General features: G+C 37.2%; 1 protein-coding gene across 3 annotated transcripts in view; it reads right to left on the reverse strand.

The window, feature by feature from the left end:
* LOC136834370 (uncharacterized) overlaps positions 1-22727 on the reverse strand; it is a 44559-nt gene that overhangs the window by 10134 nt on the left and 11698 nt on the right. For all 3 annotated transcript variants that reach the window (XM_067096908.1, XM_067096910.1, XM_067096909.1), the window contains exons 4-8: positions 21681-21834; positions 7700-7841; positions 7246-7371; positions 5700-5790; positions 1478-1812 (exon numbers count right to left, since the gene is read on the reverse strand). In XM_067096908.1, coding sequence (XP_066953009.1) covers positions 1478-1812; positions 5700-5790; positions 7246-7371; positions 7700-7841; positions 21681-21834 — 848 coding nt within the window. The remainder of the gene's footprint in view (positions 1-1477; positions 1813-5699; positions 5791-7245; positions 7372-7699; positions 7842-21680; positions 21835-22727) is intronic.

A 22727-nucleotide genomic window follows, 5' to 3' on the forward strand; every position in this document is an offset into this window, starting at 1 on the left:
CTTCTTTTTCTGTACAGGGATTCTCTGAGCCCTTGGGATTGTAGCATTAGGCTTCACAACTATGGCTGCAGCTTGGCTTATACTAATAATGATAAGATTAAAATATCAAAGACTGAGATATTTTTACTATGCCATGAAAACAGAAGCAATAGCAGAAATTCAGAAAAATAGCAGATACAGAAGCAGCAAGAACTGTAGTAAGTCAGAAAATTAGCAGATATAGGAGCAGCAAGAACTATCGTGAGACCCAAAAAACCTAATGTAAAAAGGCATAAATGAAGACAACACAATAAATGATGATGCCTTAAGAGCCAGTAAGTACAGATTTACTTCACTGTAAATCTGTACTTACTGACATCGTAAGTTAATATACAGTAGAACCTTGGTTCTCGACGCTAATTCGTTCCAGAGGAAGTGTCAAGATTCGATTTTGTCGAATTCTGAGTTAATTTCTCCCATAAGAAATAACTGAAATGGATTAATCCATTCTGACCACCAGTCATTACTCCCAACCTTGCCTTTTTATACAAAACTTTACACAAATTACAATTAAATAGGTTCAGAGTTGAATAACTTACTGTATCAGAAGCACTTTTTGTTTTAAATGCATACTGTATCAAAAAGTTATTTTATGACCAATGCGGCCGTATTACCGATGATATACCGAGAGCCATAGGCTAGGCTAAGTAAGCCGTATAGGCACTACCAGAATGTACTGTAACAGGTACATGAAAAATTGTTAATAATGATAACATTGAAAAACAAGCCATATTATCACATGAAATTAATAATACAGTATTTATAAACGAATTACTGTATGTCTGTTATCATAAAATTAAGAAAAATTTCGAAAATTGCGTCAGAACTCCGGTAGCTTGTGGCGAAGATATAAACAAACCAAGCGCCGCCTGGTGGTCAATATCGGTACTAATTACATAAACATTCTGAATGTTTATGTAATTGTACCATGACACCACTGTGAGTGCTCTGGTTTTGTTTATATCTGCCACAGGCTGCCGAGTTCTGACGTAATTTCAGAAATTTCTTAATTTTTATAACAGACATACAGTAATTCAGTTTATAAATACTGTATAATTAATTTCATGTGATAATATGGCTTGTTTTTCAACAGCAGCAACAGCAGCAGCATGTGTGGGCGTTAAATGCTTTAAATAAGCATCGAAGAACGCCACCAACAACGTAACTAGCGGCGGCACGCCCGAAACTCTTTTTCTACAAACATCATATATGATTCATCGGGTCGAGTTCGGTTTGTTGTTTGAACTCCGACATGAAATTTACTCAACATTTCGTGTTGAAATCCGATTATTTCGAGTTCTAGTACAGTCGAGGACCGGGGTTCTACTGTACTTTATTTGATATATATTTATGTCTCCCATATAGTGACCATGGAATGTGATATAAAATAGTTTATGACTAACATGAAAGACAGAATCAGGGGTTACTCAAAACTTACCACATGACTTTTTTCTGCCATTAATTCTGAATACTCGTGTTTTTCCTCTACTTCAATGCCACTGAAAGCATCCATGTGTTTTACAATGATCTTCTTAATTTCAATCTTCATCTGTTCACGAATTCTTATGAAGTCTTCAGAATCAGGTACATATTCTTCAAAAGAGATATTAGTAGCAAGCCTCACATCCCAATCCTTGAAGATCATTGCAAACGGTACTCTACTTTTGATAGCATAGGCCTGAGCCATTAATGGAAGAGGTGGTTTTTTTCTCTTGCTTTTAGCAGAATGACTTGGATACTGGATAGCATCCCAACCCAATGAATATGTTGTCACTGAAAAATATAAGAACAATAAATTCAGTGGAAAAATTTAACTATTTTAAAGTATCAATCAATCAATCCATCATTTCCTGTAGCACCCACGGGGATGCATAGGGCCTCAATGAACTCACGCCACCACATTCTGTCCTGGGCTAACTCTTCAAGATCTCCCCAATACTTCTCCTGCTTCCTGCCTCATTGTCCTTAAGGGGAGCGTTTGACGAAAAAATCGAAAAATCAAAATTTTCTGAGATATTTTATATATGGCATCATACATATCCTGACTATCTTCTCAGAAAGTTTTATTAAAAAATTCGCCATAGTTTAGGAGTTATAAACAAAAACAGTAACCCTATCATAGACAAAATTACATTTTTCGTATAATGTAATGATAATGTCAGTATATCGGTAGTAATTTCCTTTTAGCTATGAAATAATAATATCTAAATGCGTTATATGGCAACCCTGTGGACCTAGTGCGCATCAGCGAAAGCCAGGAATGCGCGCAGGGCAGGCAGTGGCGTCAGACAGTCAGTCAGTAGCAGCTCAGAGCTTGACTAAGTAAGGCGTCACGCTGCCCAACCTGAGCCGTGTTTTGACACTTTCGCTTCATCTAGCTTCATTTAAGCGAAGTTATATTACTTTGCAAGTCTGTTGTTATATATTTTGGCTTTTCAAATATGTCATAAAAACATCAAACTGTGTAACAGCAAGCAAATAAATACACAGAGAAGCAAAAAACAATCGTATAACTCAAAACTAAAGTTATCGACATTCAAACTGCATCTCCTCCAATGCATCGATCTCAATGAAACAAAAAAGCAAACGAAAGCTAAATAAATTGTCTAAAAAAATAGAAAAGTTTTTTCATTTTGTCCCTTGAAAATTTTTGGGAAATTTTTCAAAAAATCAATCGAAGTTTTTCAAAAACGAAAAATATTCATAAAAAAAAAAAAAAAAAAAAAAAAAAACGCTCCCTTACTTTGTTCTAATATATAATATCTGTCTACCACGTAAATTTGAGCTCTTAGTTTGCAGAAGTTATGGAGGAGATGCATTTTTGAAAAATTTTTGGGGTGGGGTTACCAGCTAGTGGGCGGGAAGGCGAAAATTATGGTTACAGTCCTTTGCCCTATACAAAAATAAACCCAGGCACAAAATTTGAAACCGATTCATTAAAAAACACGGGAGTTATTAGCAAAAAACGATTTAATCAAACGCTCCCCTTAACCATGTCTCCTTTGGCCTACCTCTACCTCTTCTACCAAGGACAACCCACCCTGGTGTACCTCGTACTATTCCATCTTCTATACACATGGCCTAGCCACTTCCAGCGTGAGAATCTAACTTCCTCATCGACTGGCTGCACCCCTGTTACTTCTCTAATTCTGTTATTTGATATCCTATCCCTCCAATTAATTCCTAATACTCTTCTGAGCTCCTTATTTTCAAATACTAAGAATTTATTATCCGAAGTCACTGTACTATACCATGACTCATGTCCATAAATCAAAATACTCCTAACCATTACCCTTATAAATTTTGATTTTTGTGTGCACATAAAAATTGCTATTATTCCAAATATTTTTAACATTCCCATTGCCTGATGAGCCTTTTTTAATCTTTCCATAAATTCTGTGCTCAGAGAACCATCCTTATCTAAATAAATACCCAAATAAACTTATCCACTTCCTTTAAAACCAAACCTTCAATTAGACAATCCTGTGTATTTTCAATATTCATATTCATGTGAACAGGTTTCATCTACTGAAATAATAATAATAATAATAATAATAATAATAATAATAATAATAATAATATAATAATAATAATAAAGGGAAATCAGCCTGCAGAGAGAGACAAGTGTTCTATTATTACTCAGCCTTGATTTCTCAACTCACAAACACGATTCATAGAAAAACAGAGTAAGTGAACAATCATTTACTTGGGTTGGATAATGACATGGCAACCCTTTCTGAGACTAGCTGACTTGAAGCTGGGAATATTCAAGCAAATGATTACACTGTTATTCTGTAATAGCAGATCAGATGTTTAGTAAGTGAGGGTTGGTTTTCAAATCAGGAATACTCTCATTTTGCTTCTGCTTTGCTAGTCATGCACCCACCCAGGATTTTAGAACTATCAAAACTTCCATGGGCTTAGTGAAGCTTCATGCTCCAAACCCTGATCAAAGCCTTGAGATAAAATAAAAAATTCTACAATGTACTGGAAAATGAAATAAATAAAATATCTACGAAAGAAAATCTAACTGTCCTAGGAGACTTGAATGCCTGGGTTGGTGATCACCATGATCACTTGCCACAGTGCCTTGGAGGAAGTGCTGGAAGAATGATTGAGAACGGACAGAGTACTCGAGATGTGCACCAACATTTGTCTCTGTGCAACTAATGCACATTTTCCTACATCATGGAGACATGCAAGACACAATTCACTGCCACTAGATTAATCTTATTTTGACTTGTATTAGAAATTTCAGACACATCCTTCCCACACATACTTCCTAATGATTCACAAAATAAGAGACAAGTCCTGGGAACATAATATATTTAACAATTTACTCTATGCTGTTGCAGTGAGCAAATGAATGAATCATGAAATTTATCCTATAAAGCCAAGCACTTGAGCACTTTCGGCTACTCAGCACAATGCTGCACTGAATGACTTAGGCTTAATTATAAGGTTTCATGAACAGGATTGATTCAATTACTGTACTTAGGGTTATAAATAGAGGCCTTCTGCCAATTTTGCTTGGGAAAATAACCCATGTTTATTTACAATGCCAGGAATTTCAGGCAAAGGTCTTAAAGTTCCAGCATTCCTTACATGCAGGAGGACGTGTTGCCACGTGTTGCCTTACTTGAGCCTCATTCCACACCTTAACATATCCTATATCCCAGTTACTCCCCCAAGGAAACTCTTTCGCTCAATACAATATCATTTGAATGTGTTACTACAGGTTTCCTGTAAAACCAGCTAATATCTTAACATAAAAACTTGCATATCACAAGTTATCACAGAACTGAATTAAAGTATAAGCTTTTTTGTTCAACAAACAAAACAGATGACCACACAAAATATTATTATATTTTCTGCTTTTCTTGAGACCTCTCTTCAATGCAAAACTGTTCTCAACTTCCTAATTTCATCTATGAATCTTTGAAAGTGGATTTTATCTACTTGTTTTTCTCATACCACTTACAAATTTCATACAGGTGCTTTCCCTTATGAAGTTAACATAGATTACTACAACTTCTGCTTCCTCCATACACATTCATACTGCTAAGCATATTTCTAAAATTACGTTGTTCACAGGATTGCCAATTGATAAACAGAATAAGCACGATGAGAGTCAGCATAGTTATAGTTATTTAAATGAAAACTCAACCAATGTGCTTATCACTTTGTGTCTTTTATCATTTCTTGCCAAACTTATCCTTCTGTTCAAATAACATCACAGCAAAAACATAATTTGTTCATGAGAAACCTATTAATCATAAATAGCCTTATTCTATGCAATAGCTCTCCAGCTACACCAATTTGCTAAACCTGAAAGACAAAGAAACCACTGAGCATGCCCTGACAACCTCTCATTGTGATTCATGCTATTCATAATTAATATGACATGTTTTTCATACAAATTAATTAATCATAACACAATCAGCCCCCCCCCCCCACCAACAAACTTTATAATTAAAAGTTGGTACAGGATAATGACACATTGCAGGACGACAAAACTAGGTCCAGCCATCCGCAGTGCTATCTTTGTCTTTCAATTTAACAAGCTGGTGCAGATGGAGAGCTGCTGCACAGAATAAGGCTATTTATGATTAATGGGTTTGTATTTTGTACAAGGTTTTAAGGACTTTCAAATTACATACCTTGAGTAGCTTTCGGAATTACGCTAATTTTTTTCCGTCTGTCAGCTGGAAATTTTTTTTCCGGTCTTCGATGAACTATTTCTAGGGTAGCCTACAAATAGAAGGAAAAAGTGTGACATGAGCAATGCAGTTAAAAACTCTCAACATAAAAAGCTGAATTAAGATCTGCCTAAACTTTTTTTCTCTCGGCACCAGATTGGGAAATAACAAGAGTTAAACAACATATACAAACTGTAAATGCTTGAACATATAAGATTTTATTTATCTGTACTATGATCACTAATCACTGATATTATTTGTCAAATCACATCTAAGATTTTATTTATCTGTACTATGATCACTAATCACTGATATTATTTGTCCAAATCACATCATAGAGCAAACAACTGTAATTCTATCTAAATACAAATTCATGATTTTATTTTATGATAACAGTCTAGCTGACTAACTCCATAATACTGTTTAAACCTTACTTCATAAAAATTAAATTTTTAGATAAACCAAATACAGTATGAACACTCTGAGTTGCTTTGAGGGAACTTTTTCCAAGACTTGATACTGTATTTGTTGTTGGTTGAAACTCATAATCATATACAATATGTTTGTGTTATTCTACATTCTGGGATTTAGTCATGTAGGTTATTCACTATGTACCTATGGCACAATTTGATGATGAAACAAAATTACCTGGATGTGACACTTTTTGAAATTAAGAACAACAAATCACAATATAGATGAATTAATTTTTATTTGGTATTCTGAAATTCATTATTCCCTACAGACAACCATTAATTATAGAAAATCGATTTTACTAATGGTAAAAGTCACTGACAGAAGATTTTTTATCCGATTACTTGTAAAAGCCTTGGTTGCGTTAACAATGTATTTTCCTTACCGATTTTTTCTAATTTTGGCCCAATATTAGAATTATTTTCCTCTTTGATATCTTTATAAACCTTTTTCCTACAGATAATCAGTTTTTAATGAAGCCCAGCACAGTTAATAATATGTAAGGCTTGTCACATACTAGAGGCAATACAAATACGAGCTGTACAGTACCTATATAAATTACATTTAATATTACAGTACTTGGTAAACTATCCTTAAAATTGTTGATTGCTACTAGGAATAATGTATTATTTAAAATGCATCCTTGTGGGGCACCATTTTTTCCAGTCTCAGGGTATATATATCTCTTCACATCCAAAGCCATCTGTGGGGATATCTTTTACGGACAAAAGCAGGTGGACCAAAATTTCATTAAAATGCAGCAAAATTTAATAGGATATGGCCACTGTTACTTGTTTCCAATGAAGTCCTCTGCAAATATGGTCTTCAAGGTAACATAGTGGGTTAATGTACCGTACATATATTTTTCTGTGACCTGTACTGAGTTGGCTCAATTCTTTTTTTATTATTATGCTTGACTTTCCCACTTTCTATTGTTCTGCAAATACATCTTATTAAAGAGGGACAAAGGAACCTACTCCTACAACAGCTACTGCCATACTATTACTACAAAAACAAATTATGCAAAACTACTTACCGCTACATCTTTTTTCCATTGTGCAATAGTATCACTATCCTTCTTTGATTTGGAAAGTTGATCTAGGAATTCAAATAGCTTACATGGTGGTGTGGTTAAGCCCAATTCATATAAAGTTCTGTTAACCTAAGAAAGAAAAGAGTACAAATTGTAATAACTATGTTCACAAATTTGAAAAAAAAATTTACTGAAAAAAAATATGAACAAGGAACAACAGCAGCTGTCAATACAGCAATCAACAGTAAGCCACACACTCATCAGGCAAACATGTGGAAAAGCAATACTGTACTGAATGTTAACCATTTTTACACTTAAACAATACCAATGATTCAAATTCATTCCGTACGAAGAGTATCTAGTTAGAGAGAACTACAATATAATGTATCGCATTTCTGGTCTACATTCTAGTGCAAAAGTGCCATACAATACAAAGAAAAAAAGGGTGTGAAATAACCTTGAGGGGAGTCCCCGTATTGTGAAGGTATAAGGAATGGAGAAGAGGGATGAAACTGGCTTTCCCTCTATAACGTTTATACAAAGCCATAGAGAGCATAGCACCAACAAAACTCTGCTTGGCATCTTTTACATCTTGAGACCTGTTGGAAATGAAGAGAAATGCAGAGTCTAATAGACTACAGTATATGTATCAACAATAGGAATTACTCAAACAGGAAAAGGATAAACAAAAGCATTTCAGATTACCCATCAGGCATAAATGGTTGTAAACACAATGTGCAAAAATTTACAATGAAAAATATTTACAGCACCACAATTAAAAGACTATCATATATGAATGAAAAGAAAGTCAATGGGCTTTTAAAGAGAAACAAATACTTGAGCCTGTGTATACATCATCAATTGTAATTATGGTTTGCCATCACTGACATAAGCATGCTTTGCAAATGTTGATAAACAAAACTGCGTGCATGTGAGAGCACAAAAGGAAGAGAGAGAGGGAAAGACATTGCCCGAGTGTTAAAAATGAACATAGAGTATAAGAATACAAATTGCAGTACATTTAATACGAAATCCATAATCAATGGGCAAAAACTTGTTTACCTTCTATTAGTGGACTAAACTGCACTGTCAATGGAGCAACTCTGGTGAAAATTACAATTATTATTATTATTATATGCAAATTTATCTTATACAGGGTCTTTTCTATTTTCCTTATACAGGTTGACCATCACTAATCCGGCATCACTGGGACCTGGAGAGTGCCGGATTAGCCATTTTTCCGGATTAGCCATTTATTAGGCTAGAAGGCCACGAAACAGTAGCTAAGCACCTCATCTTAGAATTAAAATATCCCATAAATCAGAACAAGTTGGATAATAAAGAAAAGACAATTATCAAATACAGGTAGTGCTCTAGTTACGATAATTCGACTTACGATATTTCGAGTTTATGATTACGATGGGGTTAGCAATGAATACCAGTACGAAAACATTTAGGAAATATTTTTTGAATTCGCGCAGGCAGCAGCTACAATCAGGCGGCGAGAGAGACCAACTTACAATAGAAAAACTTCTTTTCCTCCATCTCTTTATTCCATCTGCTAGTTAAAAAAGTAAAAGAGAATGATAAAAGTATTGTTAGTAACGTTATACTCTTGCGTAAATGCGTACAGCATAACTAACTAAAATAAACAACCGAACGGGAAACTTGTTTTGCTAATAATCGTATCGGATAACAACTGTTTTGCTTGTATTTCAACCATCGTACGGTACTACACAATTACTGTAGTTAGGTTACAATTGACGTTAAGTACTGTACAGTAGGACTGATATATTTTTTACACTATACCCTTATTCGCTTTGGAGAAAAGATCGGCAGGGCAATATACTGCTACAGTAACTTAAAGCTGTAAGTTGTGGCTGAAGCTGAGAAAACAATGTTCAAGCTGCTAATGACCATAAATTATCGTGCATCGGCAACATGGATGAAACTCTCACCGTAAATAAAACTCGAGAGAATGTATTTAATCAAAACTACTGGGCATGAAAGAATACAAATTACTACTGTTTTCACGTAATAAAAATAAATACGTAAAGCTCATTATTATGATGAAATTAAGAGAAAATAGTGAACGGAATCTTGATTTTTACACAAAACATATACCCCAAAGCTTGACCAGCGGCGGTTCGCCAACGTCATATATTAACAAAAAATAGCTAAATTAATTTCACAATGAAACGTATTTAAGTTATATTTCGACTTAAAAACACTTCGTATAACGAAAAATATCCGTGTCCCAAATAAATAAAGTACTGTATCCATATTCATTTACACTAACTAGAAGCAAGAAAAGCGCTTTGAACTTAGTTAAATGCGGCGAAATAAACACCGGGATATCGATTCCCAAAACAAAACACTGATCATAATTTATAATACAAAAGCAATATGAGGAGAATATACTAATTGGAAACAATGTAGTAAAGCATAACTTTTTAAAAAGATCCATGAAAAAGATGCACATTCGTTATGTTGATGTTTGTATAATACTGTTAATATGTGAATAGAGTTCAGTATAATGTAGGCTAGCCACCAATTTGTTGATGCAGCACTATGCCGCAAATCAGGCGGCGGCGGCGAGTTAGCCAGAGCGACCGGGAAATTTGAAAATTAGTGCGGAAACATTGGAAATTACTCTAGCCAAAATTTGTGCCGGATTACTGATTGTTCCGGACTACTGATTGCCGGATTAGTGATGGTCAACCTGTAATTCGCTTTCCAGGCTCAGCGATGTTGGTCAACAACAGTCCAATATTCATATTGGAAAAAGGATAGTGCATGGAATGCGGGAAGTCTTTTACTGAAATATTCAATCAGAAATCCGCGGAATCCTTCGTGCAAATGAGCGAATCAAAATTCTGCATCTGAGGATCGAAGTTCTCCCATTCATCCCCAGCACTACAATGCTGCTCGCACGCAAGACGAGCCCCAAACATCAACATGGGAGAGAAGGCTCCGCCTGAGATGACCTACCCCGGGCAGCCAATCATAATTCAGCACCGATCAAGACCCCCCTTATAAATACCAACCCAAGCACCTTGTTTCTCCAGATCATTCTCAACCACGTCCAGAGGATGACCAGCAAGATAGTCAAAACATGTCAACTGTACCACAACCTGAAGTAGAGGAACATGAATCCAGACCACGAAGGATTCCACGGATTTCTGACTGAATATTTCAATAAAAGACTTCCCGCATTCCACACGCAATCCTTTTTTCCAATATGAATGTTGGCCAGTTGCTGACCAACATCGTTGAGCCTGAAAAGTGAATTATAAGGAAAATAGAAAAGCCCCTGTATATGATAAATCTGCATAATACAGCCATCCTTTTCAATAAGAACTGTTTAAGATAGGGTCTATTTCCTTCATATTATTATTATTACTGTATTATTATTGAGACCAATGCATCACAACTCCTGGTTCTCAAGGGGCTCACCCATAGAATTAGTTACCACATTAAAAATGAAGACTGGAGTAGGGCAAAAGTTGAAAAAGTTGGAAATCTAGACTGGAAGAGACCATAAGGACTGGACCTAAAGTAAAAGGCAGAATGGAATGCACCTGAAAACAAATAAGAAACAAAGTGGGGCTGTGGAAGACCACTATAAATGGACTTAAGAAACATTTCAGCCATATATTTCAAAGTTTCAGGAGCAATTTTTACATCAAATTCATCCTTAGTTGACGACTTTGTATACTAATCCTCATATCTTAAAGTTCAGTTATCAACTGATATTTTTGTACATCTTGCTTTAGTTTTTTCTCCTTTCTTTGACTAAATTCCTATTATGTAACAGTAACATTTTTATTCATGATGCATATAAACAAGTCACCAACAATCATATGAATCCTGAGTTCACTCTCTGTTATGGACAAAAATGTGGGTTTAACCCTAGTTGAAATATTCCTTACCCTTCAAGTAAATCAAGTCTACTAAATAATTAGTTCGTACAATAAGTCAGTAGTTTCATACTACGGTAGTTTGAAGCTGGACAGTTATAATACTGTAATTTTTTATTTGGTTAAGATGACACTCCTGAAATGATAAGTTTCAAACTGCTAAAACTGTTGAAAAGTCTTTACAAAATTTTGATAAGTAGTCTATGTACCAATCATTTCCTTGTAATGAATGGTTTAAAGTTAGTGGTCCAGCAAATGATTTTCCAAAACTCTTGTAAAAACTTGTGAGGCAACATGGTGCAGCCCAAATGGAACATGTTTTGTAATCAAGTCTTCTGGGAATATACTTGAAGTCTTTTCTGTATTCACAAAACAATGGCTCTTAATATCAGAAATACCTTTCACTGTTAAAGTGTCATAAGCACAGGTACCACAAATTTCCTTTTTATCTTTTCACTGTTGCCCTATTGAACAATTGTCTCCAGGCTCTCTCATATAGGGTAAATTTGCCATAATCACTATAGGTATTGTCCTACTTACAGTTGGGTTGGGTTCCAAAAACCCCATCGTTTGTTGGAAAAAACGTATCACGAATTTAGCCTAACCTACACTAGGGTATTCAGTACCATATACATATATGGTAGCCTAGCCTACACTATACAGTATACTCTATACATATACAGTAGAGTATGTTCCCCGTAATCGTTAGGGACCACCCACGTTAAGCAAAAATATGTGTTAAGCTGGTATCCCCCTCTAAAAATGCTTATAACTGGCCAATTCAATAGTTCAAATGCCAACAACCCCTCCCCCTTTAAAAATACTTATAACTGCCTATTTTAATAGTTCAAACACATATATACCTTAAACTATCATCCTAAAACCCTCTAATATAATTTCAATGTAATCTTACAACATTACCCTTAAAAATATATGGCTTACAGCCACGTGTGAAAGCTAAACTCAAGAACCCCCTACATTCAAGGACAGCCATTTTCTCTCATACAATATTGAAGTTGTTCCGTTTTCTTTTTTCAGATAGGGGAAACACTGGGGAATAGCAAAAAATACCAAATTATAAATGCAATCAACAGTGATAAAATATTCTCTTGTGCCTGTACTTGTGACAATGATTTACTAAATTTCAAATATTAATGTAAATAGCAAAATATCGATAAAATGTTGTTTCACTTACAGAATCATTTATACTATATTATATTGATCTGATATCATCGTAATACGGTATGTATAAAAAACCGATTGTCCCAACATTTGTAATGTTTACATTCTGAGTTAAGTATACTTAGTTTTACCAGACCACTGAGCTGATTAACAGCTCTCCTAGGAACTGGCCCAAAATTAGACTTATTCATCACGTGGCTAAGAACCAATTGGTTACTTACAACGGGACCTAATGTAGAATCCAAACCACATTAAAAAGCGAGAATGAATTTCTATCACAGAAATAAATTCCTTTAACTCTTCATCAGTCGACAGGGATTACATTCTGAGAATCAGCTGATTGAGCCTACTACCTAAAAAATAAGAAAAATAATTTTTTAGTTGCTAAAAGAAACGAATGTATTAATGGAATTACTTTTAAAATTTTGTACATTGAGAGAGAGAGAGAGAGAACTGGTGTTTACAACTGAAGTTTCAGCACAGTAGCTGGGGAGGAGAGTATACCCTTGTGTTGCTTATGTATGAAATTCGGATTTTAAATATTTTTGTGGTGATTACAGACGAAACATCAACAGTGATAAAATACTCTTGTGTACTTAAATAATGTGTGTGATAATCATAGAGTTGACTAAACTTGTAATGAAGTACGGTTCAGTAAATCAGAGAAAGAAAAAATATAACACGTACCTACAGTAAAAACAATTACAGATGTTGGGACAATCTTTTTTTTATATATATTACAATGATAATAGGGCAATATAATACAGTATAAATGTATTCTGAAGGCAAAATAACATTTTATTGATATTTTGCTATTTTTTCATTAAAGGATATGTACACAGAGAGAGAGAGAGAGAGAGATTGAAGTGAGGTGTTTATGTACACTGATAGGCTGTTTTGTGATTTTGCGGCATTTTAATGTAGCATTTTATTGATGTCTACTGTGTTTACATTATTTATATTAATATTTGACAATTATTAAATATTTCATCATAAAAAATGTATTTAGTCATAAAAATACAGTAACTAGTGGATATTGCCCCGTGAAAATTTCGTGAATTAGTGATTTTCCGCCATATACTTGGAGATAAGTTCCACAGAAAAACCTGTGATTAACCCTTAAGGGACGGGCTAAATATATATCAAGCACACCCTTAGACCAGGCAAACTTTTAGGTGTGCCAATTTAAAAAAAACGCACCAATGGAAAGAGGAAGATATGTGAATGCACGTTGTACAAAAAAAAATTCAACAAGTTTTTCCCTGCCTTCCATGAGAAGCTGAAAGTGACTACAGTATTTACAACCCTGTGTGGGGCCTCTTTTACAAGACACTTGTAAAAATATGCTAATTTTACCAAGTTATACATGTTTTTCTAATAATTTATTTTATCTTATTTTGTAAAATTATAATTACAGCTCACACAATATCATAACACATAAGAACTAAAATCAGTAAAAAATTCTGAGTATATTTGTTGTAAAATATTTACAAGATTTACTGGGGAGATGCAGTAACTTTCTGTGAGGTGTACATGTTTTTTCTATTATTTCTCTGCACTTTTATTTGCAAAATGAAGTTTCATAACAAAACTAATATTGTAATACTTACCTGAACACCTGAATTAGCCCTGGTCACTGATCAGCCCAAACTATATCCCCATAATTTTACCCACAAAATGGGTAATTAACTGTCAGCATTACCAACGCTACAGGAAAAATCTTGTCAAATGAGTTACCTGAGGTACCGTTGACAACGCTGCTACAAATACCGGCCGACATCCCCAATTGAGTCACTCACTATCAAAAATTGAAGTGGGGAGGAGGGTGGGAATCATTCAGGTGTTCAGGTATTACAATATTAGTTTTATTATGAAAACTTCATATTGCAATACACTCCCTGAACACCTGAATTAGCCCAATTAACAAAATTTTAATGGAGGTGGGATCACTCTAATTCAGCCCGACCTGTCAATGGAGAATAAGCAGGTAACTCATTATCAACCTACTATGTGTAAATGTATGTCACCATTTAATCAATGCTTTCAGTGAAGAGACATGCCGGAGGAAGACCCATCTAGGTTGCGGCACGCCCCCTTTTACAACCGCAGAGATGGTAGCTCACTGATCTGCTCTGCACAGGATACCTGTCTAGTCATACACTCACATATCAATCAATGCTCTCGGTGAAGAGACAAACTGGAGAGTACTTTGATGAACCTCCCATGTGGCTATTCAGAGCCTCTCGTGCATGGACGGGAATGAAGCAGTGTGCCGAGCCGCTGATCCTCCAGATAAGGCCCAACGATCGATGAGTGAAGAAGTATCTCAGTGACAACGAACAAGCCTAGCCTACTAGAGAATCTCCTTGGACTCTCGTAGGGAAGTTATCAAAGACTAAGATACTTAAAAACATACTAAACCTAAGTTCATGTGATTATACTATTACTGCTGCCTAAGATTCTACAGACTAAAAGGAATTCCTCTATCTGGTTAACCTAAGAACCTCAGCACTAAGAGAGATACCACCTCAGCTAAATGAAAGCACCTAGATAATATAGTTAGTCGCTACGCACGGATTAAGAGAATAACCCTTCGACGAGGCGAATTGAACGTCTCTTAAGTAAAAGGAAGTAAACATTGAGACGAACTTCCAAGTAGCTGCCTCCAGAATGGAAGACACTGAACAATTCCTTAGAAAGGAAGATGAAATGGCCATACTCCGAATACTGTGTGCTCGGGGTAATACAGAGCTTGAAGACGACGAAGAAGAACCCTGAGAAGCCTGGGAAATCATCTTGCTCAGAAAGAAATTAATTGCATTCTTTGACAGCGGACGGGAAGGATTCCGCGGAGAGATGACAAGTGTACGCGGACAAGGACAGAGTTTCTCAACCTTTGATAAATAGACTTTTAATGCTTGCACCGGACATAAGGACATCTACGCTGGATCGCTGGTAAAGAACTCTTGCCGATAAAGAACCCTAAACAAACGAGGCAGAGGGTTAACCTCTGACTCCGACTTCGCCAGGAATTCCGGAAGAAGAGACCAATACATATTATCATTTCCTGCCTAGGAAACCTGCCTGAAGCTCGCCCACCTTTCTAGCTGTAGTTAAAGCCATAAGAAAAAAACACCTTAATCAGTTGTCTTAATGTTAGAACTTCCAACAAATCCCACGGAGGAGCCCGAGTCGGCAAGACAGGACGTTTAATCTTAAAGGAATGTAATAAATCATGGATGATCTTACTACTAGAAATTTTTAGGACAATGGAAACTACATCAACAGTAAACCCCCCGTATTCGCGTTCTCATGGTTCGCAGACTCACGCATTCGCGGGTTTCTCTGTGGAACATATCTAGCCATCATTTGCGGAAAATTCGCCCATTCGCGGTATTTTTCACTGAGAAATATTCACTAATTACTGTATTTTCATATAATTTTCATGAATAAATGCACTTTTTGCAATAAAACTATTAAAATACTCAGGTATAAGCATTTTTACAGGGTTTTAAGCATTCGTGAATTTGAGCTATTCGCGGGGGGGGGATGTATCCCCCGCGAATACGGGGGGTTCACTGTACTGCTAAGTGTTGAGCGGTAGCCAGCAATCGCCGAATACGAAAGAACCTTGACTTCCCGAAGGAATAAAAGAAAATAAGCTAATTTGGCTATGGAAAGTCTAGAGATGGAATGACCTTCCTTACAACACCAACTTCTATACATTGTCCAGCTGACCTGGTAAAGTTTACAGCTTTAGAGAGTTCGGTCTGCCTAGCTGCTCGTTCGGCAGTCACCTTGCAACTAGGTTCAGCACGAGAAGGTTTGGATGATAATGGTGAAAAGCGGTTGTATGAGATCTTCTGCATGGGAAGGAACATCGGAACTTCTGTAAGGTGCTTAGGAGTTCCGGAAACCATGGGCATAGGGCCAACAAGGAGCTATTAGAGTCAGACATCTTGACGCTCTCCCGCAATTTTTCGATTACCTGATGAATGAGACTGAAAGGTGGAAAGCATACACCTGCATATGATTCCAATTTTGTAACGTCACAATGGTGCCTATCGACATGGGGTCCACCACTGGTAAGAAATAAACCGGACAATGATGGTTTAATCTCATTGCGAAAAAGTCCACAGATGCCGGCCACTTCCAGAGAACCTGACATACTACTTCCTGAGCCACAGTCCACTCTCCCCTCAATACCTGACGAGAGCGACTTAACGAGTCGGCCAGTACGTTGAGACTCCTCGATACAAGTTTGGGAAGAAGAGACACTTTCCATTCTTCGCACCTTCTCTGGACTCTGTGTGTTATAATATTGAGTTCTGTTGATCTTGATCCCACGTGAGTTTCTCTGAAAAACACCTAAGGGCTTCCTTTACAGCCCTGAGTTCCCGAAGATTACTGACTCCTCTCGTTCAAGATCACTCCAAAGGCCCAAAGCCTGGGTTTCCTCCAAGGTTGTTCCCCAACCTTGATCTGAGGCATCTGAGTACAGATGAACATTGGGAAGAGGGGAGTTGATAACCTTCTGGGTGTCAGATGCACTTCTTCTGAACACAGAAGATCTGACAGGCGAGAATAGCTCCAGACTATAACTGCGTTCTCGTTGTGGAAGTCCCAGCAATTTCTGAGACATACTTGCAGAGAAACACATCCGGAGACGAGACCCTGGAAACTAAAAGAGAGAGAGAAGACATTCTCCCTAAGAGGCTTCTCCAAGCTGGACAGGAACACCTCTACCTCCTGAAGGACAGACTGGATCCTCTCCAGGGTTGGGGAAAACCGAAGGAAGAGAGAATCATCCCTGAAAGGTTATTGTGTTGGGACCAGGCAACTCTTGGCAAAGATTAGACGAATTCCTAGTATCTTGCATAGATTCAATAAGAAGTCCCTTGCCCTTACTAGCTCCTCTAAAGAGGAGGCAAGGATCAGCCAAGGACTAGATACTTCAACATTCTGTACTCTCAACGATGCATAACTGCCAATACTGGAGACATGAATTCGAAGCAACAAAGTTCGTCATACTGGCCACATCACCTGAACCCTGAGCAGCCACTAAAATCATAGCCTCCTGTGACACTACTGCTGACGACGACAACACGAAATTGACCATGGAGGAGACATCCTCCTCCTAAAAAGACTGTTGCAGAGCGCAAAAAGGTGCCCTCAACAAAACCCTCTTAAGTATGTCCGGATACTGAGGCGGAAGATGATTTAAAAAGGAGTCCCTCCTCTTCTTGCCAAAGAACGTTGTACAGCCAGCCGAAATGTTAGCCTCATATGCCAACCCCATCGAAACCGAAGTGTTGAGGTTGTCAAACAGTACAGGATCCCAGGGAATATATCCAACTTGTTTGAGAAAACCCCATCAACCCAGACAACATCCAAAAAGAGTGAGACAAGGCCTCAGACTGGCTGCAAAAAGTGTCCTCCAAAATACAAGCCTCACGAGATGTAACCGCTACCAAACAATTCAACGAAGGAACCCGAGAGAGAAGAGCCTCAACAGATTCGTTGAGAGGAACTCTGAGATAAATCTGAAAAAATGCCATTGGCATCACTGGTCTACACTTTGATCCATAACTAACCAAATTGGGATCCTAAAAGTGTCAATGGAGCCTCTTGCCCACACTGGAATCCTAATCTTGTTCACACTGGGATCCGTAAACCGAAAAAGTCATCAGCGCCACTATGGCCAAGGTAAGTACATCTTCATGGACGCCTTTTTAATGGCTGTCCATCGAGACCTGTGACTGAGGGGTAACTACCTGGGGCAAAACCCTTTCAGACCCACATGGACCGACAGTATGCAGGGGAGTTTGACAGGAACTGGGTTTATGAAATCCGATAGGGCTGGATAGTTACCTTCTCCACTACAAATCCAACAAGACGCCTTTCCAGTGGCTGTCTGCCGATACCTGGGACCGCAACAGGCTCGACTGAGGGGGCAACAACCCGTGTGAAACCCCCCGACCTCCCTTGGACTTCCAGTTTGCCTCCTCCCAGGTTTGCAGGTGAGTTTGACAGGGACCTTCTGTCTAGGAGCATCAGGGGCCGAGTAGTCACCTCCTCCACTGCACTACACTTCACTATAACAAGGTTAACATCTATTAACCAAGGCACAAGACTGGCAAAGGTATGGAAAGGGAAGCAATGGAGCCAAGTGTGGGAGCATGTGGTAAGATAGCTAGGAGGAGAGAATTGGCGCCAGGGAGCTAGCACTGGCGTAATTTGAGCCCACGAGAGAGGGCGTGGGGCCGAAGCTTACGCCGAGATCGCAGCCAGCAAGGTTCGTAACGTGAGGTGGTACTCGGCTGTTGACAAGCTCACCTCGTAGCTGCCAACAAAAACCCCCAATTCTCTCCTTACTTCTTTCTGCCTAACACTTGAGTTCTGCAAAGGAAGGTGTGATGATTATGTCAAAAATTTATTTACCGGGGGCTTCCAGGAAGCATAGGTCCAGTAAATAAATCATAATTGCAAAGGTTACATGCTTAATGAAATGGCACAATACCCAAAAACTACTTTCAAGGCAATTATCGGTGGCTTGCATGAAGCATATGGCCGATAAACAAATCATAAATTGTCAAAACTATGGCCTAATGAAAGATAGTAATGCAATGAGATAACATCTGAAAATTACTTTAAAGCAAAAACATTATCAGCATCTCGCCAGTAGCCTGTGGTCAGTAAACAGTTCATGAATTGGAAAAGGTAATGCCTAACGAAAAGGCATAACATACGTCGATTACTTCATAATGGAATGCAGTTACATCTAAGGATTATTTTTAAGGCAAAACTATTATCTACAGCTCGCTAGTATATTACAGCTGTGAAACAACTCATAAATTGCAAAGGTTATGGCCTAATGAAAAGTCTAACATACACCAATTATTTTACAATAGAGTGTCGAGACCAATTACTTTATAATGCAGTGTCGCAACACTCGAAAATTACTTTTAAACACAAAACTATTATCGGTGGCTCACTAGTAGTTTATAGCCAGAAAACAACTCATACATTGCCAAAGTTATGGCCTTATGAAAATGCATGACATACAATTTACTTTTATAATGGAATGTTGTAACATCTGAGAATTGCTTTTAAACAAAAAAACTATTGTCAGCGCCCAGGATCCTAACCGTAAACCAGGGTTTTCAACCTTAGTACGCGTTCCCAGGGGTACGCCAGGGTCGTTAGGGGCACGCTTCCATGGTTCGTTATTTGTTAGGGGCCCGCCGCACATTGACTGCATAGCCACAGGTAAATAATTATAAAAAAAATTTTCTTTATTTTTTATGGAATTCTTTTGTGTTTACAATATTATTGGTTATGTCAGGAGAGAGTTGTGTACTTACTTCCTTCAGTACAGTACTTGCAAATATACACAATGGAATATTTTTTTCTGCGTTTGTTTTGTTTTTTCTACTTTATACAAAGTGAAGTACATTATTGACATTAAAAATACCCAAAAGGGCAATGTGAGGGAGAAAAATTTGAAAACCCCTGTAAACAAACCATCAATGCAAATGGTGTCGTTTACCAGCGGCTTGATGATGACTGAACCAATATCAATGTAAAACAAAATAAGAAAAAACTCATCCTGAAAGATTTCAGCTTGAAGGCTAGAATATACACGTTCCAATGGTTGATTTAAAGAATCCTTCATCAGAATCTGGTGAAATAACCAGAAAATAATGAAAAAAGTTACCGCCAGAACAGGTATTGCCATCACCGACGGCAGGAAACGAATGAGAATTGTTTGTTAGGTTGTTCCAATATTCTGTTAGTAGGATGGGCTGATCACCTACACAAACCATACTGAAGCGTTACCTGCAAAATTTTAAATCTAAGCTGGCGTTAAAGTGGAAACTACAGCTATGTAATTACTGTACTTGGTAAGTTACTAATAAAAAATTTCTTTTTCTGCTCCAAAGTGATGGAATATAAAATTTCTTTTTCTGCTCCAAAGTGATGGAATGCCTATTTTTCGGACTACCAGCAGGAGATTCACTTGGGTGTTTGGCAGACATACTGATACTGTACTGTATTACACAAATTTGAGTTTTATACACAAATTTGAGTTTTAAAGTTTAATTAGAGGCAAATGCACAATTATTGCAAAAGAACATTGACCTGATTTTACTTCCTACACAGCGAGAGCAAGTGAGGTCATCTCAGAGCTAGATGTACCCTATTCCAGCCCCTCAGGCCAACCTAACGTACACCGTACGCTGCTGCCTGCACCTGTCACACGCAAAATTTAAAAATACATATTTTCAAAATATTGTCATATCAGTATTAATTGCTAACCCCATTGCAAAATGAAATTATCGCAAGGTGAATTATCTTAACTTAAGCACTACCTGTACTACTATTCTTTGCAGGAGATGCGACCTGTACGAACTTATTCACGAGTGTAAGGTCTTACCACTCTTTCCGATGTCGGACAATCTAGGAATGCTGCTGTATCTAGCTACACCGTCTTCCTTGCTTGCCACAGAACTGACACAAGTTGATGAGATAACTGAGGTATCTCTATAGAAGTTTTCATGACCAACCAATCATCAAGATGCCTGAGCAACTTTATGTCTCTCCTGAGCGACCAACACAGCAACTTGGGCCATCAAATGTGTGAAAACATGCCTGCCTGTTGCCCGCCTAAAATAGAGGGGCCTGAATTGGAGGAACTTCCCTTGTCATAGAGCTGGAAGAATATCCTAGAGGATTTGTGAGTCAAGACCTGAAAATGCAAATCTTTCTGGTCCAAAGGTGCTAGAAAACCACATTTTTGGATAGAGCGTCGAGCAGATGTAGTCTCCATCCGAAAAGGGTGGGAGGGAGTTGAGCTGACAGCAGCATCATGCTTGATAATATTAAATATGTGTATCATATTTTTTCTGTACACCTTTAAGAAATTAACAATCTCAACTATGTGAGCTTGGTAAAATCAAGAGTGAGAATCAAGAATCTTTGGAATGCTATTTGAAAAAGAAATTTATCCAAGGGGAACAATTACCTCTGTCAGTGGCCAAACATACCCAATATGATGATGTCTCCTCAAATTATTCCACAGCCCAACATCAATGAACATCCATAATCAGAGCTCTATACGGTACTTCATTTGATCATACTCAAAAGCAAAGTTAATGCATCTAAATCTAGAAGACTCAGCCTAAATCCAAATACTTTATCTAAAGTACTTCTTCCTTCCTTCCTTTCATAGGTGTCACACAAGAAGCTACTGTAATACTTCAAGTAATGCAATTTATATATGCTACATAAGCACCTAAATATCACATACCTTGTCGACAAGTATACTGTACTTACACAACATTAAAATCAAGTCCAAGAAGAGCATAAAGGACCTGTAGAGTAGTAGGGGCAACTTTAGACATAACAGATATTGTAGGTCCCCATGAAAAACTATCAAGATCCGCCTCCTCCAGCTGCATCGTAAATACTGTGTTGTGGTTCATCAAATCTGGAATGTGGTAAAGCTGGTAAAAAAAATATTTACTATACCATACTAAGTAGCTCATGTAATTAATTTAGCCAAGCAACAAAATAATATGTTAAAAATAAAGTTAAATAATGGGGAGGAAACAATATGAACATCTCTGACAGAATCCCCCTGGAGATATATACTGTACAGCAATGGTTCCCATGTTATCTAAAAGATGGTTTTCCCTAGCTCAGCATCCTAACTACTGTACTCCCTTTACAACCGTTAGCAGTACAGTAAGTGCATTGTATGTTATGACAAATCATTAAAACTTTAGGACAACTGCACTTCTACAAACACACACTACACAATAAAAAATTACTAATGGGGTTGAGAATAACTATTTGTGATCATTTCTATCATCATTATCAACCTCACATATCTCACTTCTGTATATGTATTGTACAAAGGTAATGCGTGTGTGTGTACCAAATTGGTTGGAAATGAAATTTATCAATATTAATGGTACAAGAAATAGCATTAATGAAAAATAAAAACAATAAAAGCAATGCATATACAGTACACGGTATTTCCAGAGTGGAGCAAAGATATTTTCGAGGCAGAAAATAATTCACACCTCATTAATATGTATTTTCAATGAACAGTACAGCTATGCTAAGATCTGACGCGACATGATTCTTTTCGTATCGCCCAGAAGTTATCTACTGTACCATTATGGATTACATTACCTTGGCCACTGCAAATACCAATTAAAAACCCTATTCACTCATGACCATTCCCAATAAACTAGGAAGTCCTCTATTTTGCCATTCTATTCATTTACAATAATGTTAAATTACCGTAAGTGATAAGTATCTACGTTAATACAGAATAAGTAAAATCTACTTAACATCCAAACTAAGCAAGTGTTT

The sequence above is a fragment of the Macrobrachium rosenbergii genome, chromosome 53, assembly GCF_040412425.1.
Source record: "Macrobrachium rosenbergii isolate ZJJX-2024 chromosome 53, ASM4041242v1, whole genome shotgun sequence".
Classification (NCBI taxonomy): domain Eukaryota; kingdom Metazoa; phylum Arthropoda; class Malacostraca; order Decapoda; family Palaemonidae; genus Macrobrachium; species Macrobrachium rosenbergii.